Here is a 10,861-nt window from a genome sequence, read left to right as displayed (position 1 = left end):
AGAAATCCGCCTGCCTCTGCCTCCCAAGTGCTGGGATTAAAGGCGTGCGCCACCACCGCCCAGCATAAAAGATCTTTTAAGCCATGCTGTTATTTGCAAAACTACTGTAGTATAATAGAAATTAATACTTATTGCGAAGTTTTGCTCGGTGGAAGAAAGGCTCAAGAGAGATACTATTTCAGTCTTACTCTGTTTATCTAAAAAACTAAGATATTAAGATTGAGACCTAACTGCAAGTTCCATTTTCTTTGCAGCTTTTACTCCCTCTGTGTCATAATTTTAGCACACAGCCCTCAACTCCTTTCTCAAGGCAGTTACCATATGGTGTTTATGTCAGACTGGATATATTTATCTCATTTTGTGAGATTCCTTTTTTAGCTCCCAACACAGTTCTTGAAAGTCATACCATACCACTGTTCCTATATGCACTCCTTACAATCCCTATGATGTTGAGATATATCAGTTATGTAATACAATCAGAAAAGTTCCTTGGCTTCAAGCCCACATCTCTGTACTCTAGGGTAGGTGTTTCTCCATAGCTCCATAGTTAAAACTGTTGCGAGTGTACCCCACACGGGTGAACCCATGTTTTGTCCCAGCCCTGCTCCTCTTGGTGGCTCTGCTTTTCTCCAGGGCATCTTGTGCCCGCTTTCAGTTCCCATGAACTTCAGAGCATCATTGATTGCCACATAGTTTCTGACTGGTGTTTTGTGTGCTCACAGTGCATTATGTAAACAGTTGATCTAGAAGGGACTATAAGATGAAAGAATGGAAAAATGGTTTTGAGAAACTTGTTAAAGCTATTGATATATAAAGTGAATACAGTGATTGTGCAATTGGAAAGACATGAGCTATCTCTCCATAGTTGTGAGAATCTTTAAGAACCCAAGGTCCAGTTGAAAGCACACATCCTCATGTGCATTACATTGGGAGTAGGTGGGGGAGCAGTTCTGAACTTAGGACTTTGTGCTTGCTGAGAAAAATACTTAGCTCTGTAGTCTGGCTTAAACCCTAGTATATTTTAAGAGTTTTGTTGTTGTTGTTGTTGTTATTTTTTAATTTGGGGAAGCTATTTTGAGACTGCCCATCTGTATCAGTGAGTAGTAAACCATCCATCCACAGCTCAAATTCTGTTTCATATTTTCTTTTTTAATAGACATATAGATGTAACCTCTGATCCTCCAGAGGCTGAAACAGGAAGATCACTTGAACCCAGGAATCACACTTGAAATTCTGATTCAAGGCAGGGAGGGAAAAAACCGAAAATTCCTGCATTGAAAATTTCTCTATTATTTAGTGTGCAGTAACTTTTAAATTGCTGCTGTGGAACACTTGAAGAGCATAGCATTTCTTCTCCTCTAGTCCTCACAGTAGGAAGTTAGGGTTGGACCCACTCGTTGGACACATGAGGACAGCAAAGTTCAGAGGTCACTTTCTAGAGTCACAAACCTAAACCACCATAGCTCACTTCAAGACCCATCCTTTCAGCTGTAAATGACTGTTAGTAAAAGTGTTTCACAGCGTTAATATCTTACTGAAGTAAATTGCTGTTTTTGTGACTGTGCATTTGGGATAAATACACATGAGTATTAAAAGAACTTCAAATATAGAGGAGAAATTGTGTAAGAAGCAACCTCTGTATGAGCTGCATGGGATTTTTCACTGGTGCAAGTTTAAGGCGTTTGTTTAAAGCAGCTGGTATTTGCTCGTTTTTGTGCCAGCATTAGCAAAGTTGTTAAAAGGCTGAGAGCCTTCCTAAATCCAGTTCCTGTTGTTTGCTGAATCTGTTACCTGAGCAAATTAATCAACCCATTTTGGTGTTCTTGTCTATGAAATGGAATTAATAGTGGTGATTAATACAGTTATTAAATATAGTTTTACAAGGAATTTTAGAGAGCACTGGGACTGCCCTTGGCAAGTTTTCAGTTGTGATAGAAATTAAGCACTTAGCACACCCCATTCAAGAAGTGGGCAGGGAAAAAGAGCGGCCTCTCCCCGTGCCTTTCACTTCTCTTGTACAGCCATCAGGCACGTGACCTTATACCTCAAATAATGTTGAATGTAAGACAATGTAATCGAGCTCTGGTAAGTCAGTAGCATGGGCATGGCTGTCTCTACCCTTAGAGAGTAAAGGCACGAGATTACTAAATGTCTCCCACCACCCCACCACCCCGTGCTTCAGGTTAATCCTGCTATTCACGTTCAAAAGGATGACCAAAAAATGAAAGGAGAGGTTCAATGCTGAATATGGAACTTTCAGTTTTGATGGCTAGGAGTTCTGCATCTACAAACTACAGGATGTGGAGAGATACTGAAAAAGATGGAAGAAGGTAGAATTTAGGGGATTCACTTCTTTTTTGAAGATTTTAATTGTGTGTATATGGGAAAGGAATATGTGCAAATGAGTATAGGTGCCCAGAAAAATCTGTTAGAAGGCTTCAGGTTTCCTGAGCTGGACTTCCAGAGCCTCTGCAAGAGCAATTGCTGAGCTGTCTTTCCAGCACGAAGGGAAGGTGTGTGTTCTTGGTAGAACTGGCAACAGTGAGTTTTGGTATGGCAGGGGAAGGGGTTTGGGGTCAGGGGAGGTTGGCTTTGAAGAACTGAAACCTAATCATTAAACTCCTTAAAAGCCAAAAACCTTGGAACAGCACAGGTTTACTTTTAGCCAAAACTAAGGAAGATAACTCTGTTATATGTAAAGTATATATAGGTGGCGGTAGAGAGTAGGGAAAGCAGAGGTTAGTGTCCTGCTGAGGTGATGGTAGAGGAGGGTGCTGAGAGAAGGACTGCACACTGTCACCCTAGCACTTCAGAGGCGGGCGGACGAAAATAGTTGCAAGTTGAAATAAGCAAGCCAGGACCAGATCGTGGGAAAAGCAAGGGGAGTTAGGGTGAATTAGGTAGATTGTACACACTTGGATGTTAGTGACGGAGAATACTTGTGGTGACAGTACAATGTGTGCATGATTCTATTGATGTCAGACTTGTCCAAGATAAAGTAGTGCAACAGCTGGACTAGGTTTAGTTAGACACTTACCTTTTAGACCAAATGTACACTTGATAGCCACTTAAACTCCGCACTACAATGGCCAACTAACTTGGTTGGCATGGCGCAAAATAACATGAGCCACTGTGCCCCGTTATTGTTTATTAAGAAAGGATGCCGTGAGTTTCCCATCCGTATGGCAGATAGTAAATTAGTATTTCGTTGCAAGTATGTTACACAAGCACTCAAATATTAAAAAGTTAATTAGGAAATAACTGAAATGAACATTTGCGATGGCTTTAAATACTAAGATGAGTATGATACTGAAATCTGTCAGTAGCACAAACAGGTAGTTTGAATATGTATGTATGAAACGTGTAGGTGGGTTGATAAATTTGAAAATTTGTACTTCAAGAAATTATTTGGGTCCTGTATACCTTGTAAGTGGAAGTTAATTCGTGTTAGTATGGACTCCAGGCTCTGTTGTGCTAAATTGTATTGGACTGGGTGGGTGTGGGGTGGGGTGAGTTAAATATGTGTGTTCGAGTGTGGCTTTACCAAATTTTGCTCCAGACGTTTGCAATCTGGCAGCTGTGAAGAGATTAAAGTCTAGAGAAACTTCTCAGATTGCGACCTAACATTCTCATTTCTCGAACCGTTCTGTATTTGTCTTGTGTACTGTGGATTTTCAGCAACTTTATGACTAATGGGATTGCCAAATAACACTAAATAAAGAAGACAGGCAGATAAATTTGAAATTCAGATACCATCCCCCTTTTAGTACATAGAATCTACACATGCAAAAAAGGAGCATTCTTTTATGTGGAATTCCAGATTAGCAAGACATCCTGTATTTTATCTGATAAATCTTAGTGACTTTCAAAAAAAATAAACTAAAAGTCTTTAAAAACCTATAAATGAGAAGCAAAACGAAAAAGTTATCTGGGCCACGCGGAGGTGAAGCCCTATTGCAGTCGGCCCTCTTCCAAACCTTGCCTAAAAATAGAAGGCAGGCGCTCCGCGTTCCGCGAGCCTGCGCACTACACTCGCCCGGCAGGGCACGGCTTTCCCGCCAGTTTCTGCGGCGAGCGGCCCGGGCGGCCGGAGCGGGAAGGAGGTGCCGGAACTTTCCCCGCCGGCCCGGCACAACGTGGCCCGCCCGCCCGCCCGACAGCCGGCCGCCATCTTTACGGCGCACGCCGAGAGCACCAGGGCTCCACCAGGCGCGCCGAGCGGACGGAGCCCGGCCGGAGGCCCCGGCAGGCCCCGGCGTGCGGCTGGAGTCCCCGCCCGTGGCCGGCTTTCCGCGAGCCCCGAGGCTCGCCGGGGCGGAGAGCGGACGCGGGGCCCCGGATGTAAGATGGCGGCGGGGGATGGCGGGCGGTCACGTGGCGGGGGAGGGCGCCAGCCTCTTTAAGGGATCTCTATGGTTCGCTCGGCCGCAGTGGAGCAGGAGCGCGAGACGGGGCGGGCGCGGAGCCGCGGGAGCCGGGCTGCCCGGGGTCCCCCGGAGGGTGCGGGGCGCATCCGCGGGGACTTCCGGGGTGCGGCGGGCGGGGGCGGCGTCGGAGCCGCGGCGTGGCGCGCGCGGGCGAGCGGGCGGGCGGGCGAGCGCAGCTCCGCTCGGGCAGAGGGCGCGGCCGGCCCGCCGGAGGGAGCCTCCGCCCTGGGGCGCCCGGCGCGCGCAGCCGGCCGCGGAGAGGAGGACGAGGCGCCGCCGGGGCGGTCCGCGGGGTCCGCCGGCTCCCACACCATGGCCCTGGCTGAGGTAGTAGTTTGTGCTGTTGGTCGGGTTGTGACATTGCCCGCTGTGGAGATAACTGCGCAAGCTACTGCCTTGCTAGTGCTGGTGATGCTCAGCGCCGCGGAGGACAATGGCCGGGGATCCCCTTTGTTTTCCGGGGCGCGCGGACGGCCGGACGGCTGGACGGCCGGCGCGGAAACCGTTAGCTCCCCGCGTTCCCGTAGGGGCTGCGGGCCGGGGCGGCGGCCGCGGCGCCTTCCGGAGCCCGGGGGAGAGCGAAGCCTTCGGGATTGCGCCCCGAGAGGAGCCGCGGAAGACGCCGCACAACTTTCCGCCCGGAATGGCTTTGGCTCGTGCGGGCTTTTAGTTTGTGTGTTGTCGGGTTTCGTTCTTGAGGTGCACGGCGGAGTGGGCGAGCGACTCCGCGAGGCACAAGTGCGGTCGCGGTCAGAACAGTCAACGCTGGAAGTCCAAACTTTTATGTCTTAACGTTGTTTTGTTTTTTTTTTGGGGGGGGGTGGTTTTGTTTTGTTTGAAATCTGGGTTACTATATGGCCGCTACGTTTAAGAGTTTTAAAATGTATGCCTACAGCAAAGTAGAGTTTCGGTTTTAATGACTCCTTAAAACAGGATTGACTTTATAGTTGAATGCACTGTTCGGATCTTTTTTTTTTTTTTAATGTATAAAGCTAAATAAATTCTTCTTACTGAGTGCTGTGTTTTTCTTTTCTTTTACTTTAACTTTGAAAGCTCGAATGGCCATGCTGGTGTGGGGGAGGGCCAGCCTTAGACTTTTATGTTAATATGCTTCTTTATGTCTGCATTTTATTAAAGGCGACTAGCTCAGAGTTGGAAGTCTCAGAGAGACCCGAGTATTATCGTCTAATGACATAGCGTTTAGTTCTTGACCTCTATTAGGAAAGTGCAAGTTTTGTAGAGAAAGTGTAGTTTGGATAATTAATGGAAACTACCCGGAACTCTGTGTATGATGCTAAGTTACAGCTCTTTTGCGTGTCCAACCTTCCTCTTTGATTTGCGCATAATGGTTTTAATGCAGTGTAGTAAATTTTCTGTGGCACTTTGATGCTTGCTTTGTCGGGGCTGGGGGGCGGGGAGCAATTCTTTGCTAAGAAAGATACTAAGAAAAAAATGTTGAAAGCAACTATCTCTTGTCCCTTTCGAAGGAGTCTGATGCTTTTTGTAATTCAAAAATGATGTAATGCTTTGACGAAGCTTAGTTTTTAAACCTTGCAGGCAACCTTAATAGACTTTCCTCAAGAAGGAACCACCTCACTGTAGGAAGCACGGTAAAGACCCATGCATTTCAGCATTCAAGCAAGACTTCAACACTGGCTTTAGGCCGTGAAAGTGCAGGACCCCCCCCCTTTTTTTTTTACCGATGCCCACTATGGTAAATCTTGATTTGTAGGGGAAATGGATAGTAAAATTCTAATTATACAGTTTCGTTTTCCAAAACTCTTCGTTCAAGCAAATCTGCCTACTACATACTGTTGACATCTTTACAGTGAACCAGAAGATGATGTTGTATATGCCCTAGAGAGAGTAAACTTTGTTCATAATCCTGAATTCTAACTCCTTCCCCTTGTAGTTCATTTTGTGCTTTTAAAGTAAGTTTCATCTAAAACCGGGCTGCCCACAGAGAACATCCTTGTGTAGTCCGCTCTGTAAGTGCTTCCAGATGTTTCTATTTGCTGCTGTAGGGAGACTACTCCCATACTTACATTTCTGTTCTCGCCTTAGAAGCGAATCAGCTTTTCACTTTTGAATTCTCTGTGGCAGTGGTAACTACCAACTGTTCTTACTGTTGACAGGCCTCCAGCAGGGTGACTTTACCTAACAAAAATACAGCTTTACAGTCAGCACTGGTGACATTTGCAAATGCAATTAACGTTTCTGTTAAAGGTCTACTGTCAGGCCCTTAAGTAATTTATAGTTGTACAAAACCATTGATAGGAAGTGTTTTGAGTGCCCTTCTCAAGTACTGAGCCAAAGAGCGGGTAGGCCATCAAGATGAGATGTTAATAAATGCCATCTCCAGTTGGAAGTAGAGGGATGTTAGGGTGTTCTGGATGTACTGTGTGGAAAAGATTATTAGGTGACAGTTTTGCTTTATGCTCCAACCTCCCTGATTGTCAATTGTATATATGAAAAATTCATATGTAAGGCATTTTAGCATATAATTACCTCCTGGCTGATGTGGGAAACATCTTTATGTTGTAGGGTAGCCCCCTGAAACATTGCCAGAGGTACTTAAGAGCATAAAATAGCTCTTGAATGTAGAACACGGATGCCAAGAAGGCTGTGTGATTTCATAACTGTACTTCCTCCTTCTGTCAGTTATCTCACTGCCTTGTGTGATAACCCAGCACAGGAGGTACTAGACTCTCCTCAGTCAGTCCCTATTATTTCTGCATCCAGAAAGCAAGGGGAACAGTGAGCCTCAAGAATGAATTGCATCAAGTTAGTGCTATCCAAAGAAGAATTTTATTTATATCACAGAATCTAAAAAGACATTGCTGGTGCCACTAGTCACTAAATAAGCAGGAATGTTACAGTTACTTGTGTGGTTAGTGAGAATTCACTGAGTGGATTTGTCGGATCCCATGCTAGCACCATGGGGAAAGCCAAGAAGGAATATAGCTGGATTCCCTGCCCCCAAGGGACAGCAAAACATTCCTGGAGTGACTAAGAATCAAAATGTGGGTGAGTAAAAACATTGACAGGTGTTCACGTGGTAAAAACTACGGACAGTTGTGCATCACTTGGAGGAGCTCAATAAGTTCTCGGCCTTAACGTGTGTTACCTGGAATCCTGGAGATGACCAGAGGTGGTAACTGTTGGTGACTTAGGTTTCCTGAGTTTTACTAATACATATTTAGATACATTGATATATATACTATACACACTATATATCATATATGCTAATATATTTGTATTATTGCATAATATATACACATATTAGTATATATTATAAATATACATGTGTGTTAGTTTTAAAAGTTTTCTCTATTCACCACCAAACATTTTCTGAAAACAGACCACTCACTTTGAGTTTGTTTTAAATTCTTAGTTTTATTATAATGTAATTGGTTGTTTATTACTGTGGAAATCAGGGTTTCTTGGGATGCTAATATGTCCTGTCCACGAGGCAGCTCAGAGCATTTGGATAAACTTGCTGTGGTGTTAGGCAAACTCTCAACTGCTCGGCTGAGTAATAAAAAGGTCTGAGGGTTTCGTTCACTTTAAACATAACTACCAATGGGCTCTCTAGCTGTCCAGAGGCTGCTGTTATAATCTGCACAGTGGATTTCAAACTCAGTAGTAACATGTAACGGTGGTGGGATAGTACTGCGATACACTAGAAAGATAACTAAAATACATTAGTAAGTGAAAAGGATCGTTTTTGGCTTTTTTCTTTTTCCTTTTTTATTTTTCAAGTCAGCTACACAGAGTAGCTGTGTAGTTCTGACTATCTTGGAACTCACATTGTCGACCAGGTTGGGCTCAAACTCGGAGATCCACCTGTCTGCCTCCACCTAGCTACTTAATTTTTCTTTATTTTTAAAAAACATACATATTGTTTTTGAATTGTCTGAATACTAATCCCAACTGCATTCCTTTTTCTGTTGGTTCTCCTTTTGAGAAAGGGTTTGGCTGTGTGGCCCTTGCTGCCCTTGAACTCATAAAAAGTCACCTGCCTCTGCCCTCCTGAGTTTTGGGATTAAAGACTTATCCATTTCACTTTTAACAAGCAAGTAAACCTTACCCAGTAGATACATGGCGTTATCTTTGTGCCTGAGATGCACATTGAATTTTTCAAGTCACTGTCGTATTTATATGCTAATGAGAACACATTTTTCCATTGTTAAATCATATCCCTGGCCTACTTGTGTTTTTTATCAAACCCAAGTTCTACTCAGGTAGCTTCTGAAGGGTCCTCAATCCAGAATCTCTTGATATTGTGATTGTATTAAAGATAAAAACCCATTTTTTCTGTTAACAATTGCATCCTTATTTTAGAAGTTTATTGGACATAGTAGCTTACACCTTAATCTTGGGAGTAGAGGCTGGCAGATCAAAAGTTCAACTTCTCTTGGATTACATAATACTGTATTATAAAAAGCAATTCCCACCAGAGCGAATGGCACAGCCAGGGATGTTTGAGTTCACAACAGACCTTTAGGAGCTTCATGAGGTTGTAATGTGTCGGACTGCCTTATGGAGAGTCTACCCATACAGAAAATGTAAGGCCATACAGGCAGGTGCCACTCTGCCGCGCCTGTCCTAAGTGTTAAACATTCAAAGAGGCAACAGCACCCGGAGTAGTGTTGAGGGTTAAGGAAGGCGTCTCTCCGAGGCTTCACAAGTGTTGCATTATTTTAATGGATCCAGCTGCTGTATTTATCCTGCCTTTACACCAGCTACCTCAAAGTAGGAATGCCTGCAGGGGAATTTTCTCCTTGAATAATTTTAGCTTAATAATCCAGAAATTATGATAGAATGCTAACATTTGCAACAGCTAATGAAGTAATAAATCTAGATCTCTTCATAGATGAACCAATAGATAAAGTGCTGATGGATAGGATTTAATTCACGGATGATACTGACAACACCTAGACTCGGGCTAGTCTTCACACTTCATGTCAGAGATGATCTGCCAGGTCTTGCAATAGAAGACCACAGTATAAAGAACTGAGCTTAGAAGCCCAGTGAGATTCTAATGGAGCAAAATCACACTAGACAATCCTACAGGACAAGCGACCTGATTTTTAAAAGGTAAGGACTCAGCAGCAGTTAAGAGCACTTGCTGTTCTTGTGTAGGACCTGGGTTTGATTCCTAGACTCCCATAACTCCAGTTCCAGGGGATCTTCATGCTAAACATGCGTGTATTATACATACATGCAGGCCAGCAAAACATGAAAATGAACGAATCTAAGTTTTAACTTATCAAATAAAACTAAGTTGCAAAGTAAAATGAGAGAATGAACTCATTCTCTCATATGAAAAATGAACTTAAAACATATCAGTTATGTGTTAGCTCTTTTATGGTCAAAGACACCTGGGTAAAAAGAATAATGGACACCGAATGTGTGGAATTTGTTCATTTGGGAGCCTAGAGAGATGAGTCAGTGCTTATGAGCACTGGGTGCTTTTGCACAGGACTCGGCTTCGGTTACTGTCATGTACACGGAAGCTAGAGACCAGCTATAAATTCAATCCCAAGGGATCTGATGCTGCCTTCTGCCTCTGTGGACACTACACATGCATGGTGCACAGACAGCAATGCAGGCGAGACGCCCATACATATAAAATGAAACAGTATTTGTTTTGGCTGCCCTGGCTGTCCTGGTGCTCTTTCTGTGGACCAGGCTGGCCTCAAACTCGGAGATACCCCCTGCCTCTGCCTTCCCAAGTGATGAAATTAAAGGGCTGTGTTGCCATGCCTGGCTTGAAATAAATATATTTTAACATGAATTTTTTATAATGGTGTTTTGTTTAAACCTTTATCTTTTAGGGCATGCATATTAAAGACTTGGCCATTAATAGTGGCGAAAGGTTGGCATCATGGATGTGCATACTGAGACTGAGTGAAAACCTTGATCTTATGTTTACTAATGTGGGGCAATGGGTAAAGGAAGGGTCAGGATGCTCTGTTCTTTTTGTAAAATTTGGGCTTTTTCATAACTTTGAAGCAACAATAAGGAGAGTCCTGTGGCTGAAGAAAAACCAAGAGAAGTGAAAACATGTATGTCTATACAGAGTAGGGGCTAGAGAGATGACTTAACACTTAAAAGCACTGGCTGGCTCTTCCAGGGGATCCAGGTTCCATTCCCACCACCTACATGGTAGCTGTCAACCATCTGTAACTTCAGGTCCTTCCTGGTGATCGGACACCTTCTTCTGGTCTCCACAGGCAGCAGGCAGAGTACCAGTATACACTAAACACATGCTCATATACAGACACACACACAGTAAGCAACAGGTGAATGTGCACAGGCTGTCTTCCCAGATCATAAGATGCTCCTGTCAGTTTAGAATGCCACACAGGATCCGTCTGTATATTTTTTTCATACTCCAGATTGATTTTATTGACTTTACAGTAGAAATT

At 43.9% G+C, this 10,861-nt stretch overlaps 1 protein-coding gene across 1 annotated transcript; it reads left to right on the top strand.

Moving 5' to 3' along the window:
* The first annotated feature begins 4,077 nt into the window (after nucleotides 1-4,077).
* Nucleotides 4,078-10,227, top strand: LOC116076263 (collagen alpha-2(I) chain-like). The gene has a single exon (XM_031349941.1). The coding sequence runs from the start codon at nucleotides 4,413-4,415 to the stop codon at nucleotides 5,217-5,219; it is 807 nt and encodes a 268-aa protein (XP_031205801.1). The 5' UTR covers nucleotides 4,078-4,412; the 3' UTR covers nucleotides 5,220-10,227.
* Nucleotides 10,228-10,861: the final 634 nt, after the last annotated feature.

Source organism: Mastomys coucha, unplaced genomic scaffold (genome assembly GCF_008632895.1).
Source record: "Mastomys coucha isolate ucsf_1 unplaced genomic scaffold, UCSF_Mcou_1 pScaffold4, whole genome shotgun sequence".
NCBI classification, from domain to species: domain Eukaryota; kingdom Metazoa; phylum Chordata; class Mammalia; order Rodentia; family Muridae; genus Mastomys; species Mastomys coucha.
This window is presented reverse-complemented; position numbering and strand designations above follow the sequence as displayed.

Bases quoted from the DNA above. Each gene is read 5' to 3' on its own strand.
- LOC116076263 (XM_031349941.1), top strand. From the start codon at position 4,413: ATGGTTCGCTCGGCCGCAGTGGAGCAGGAGCGCGAGACGGGGCGGGCG.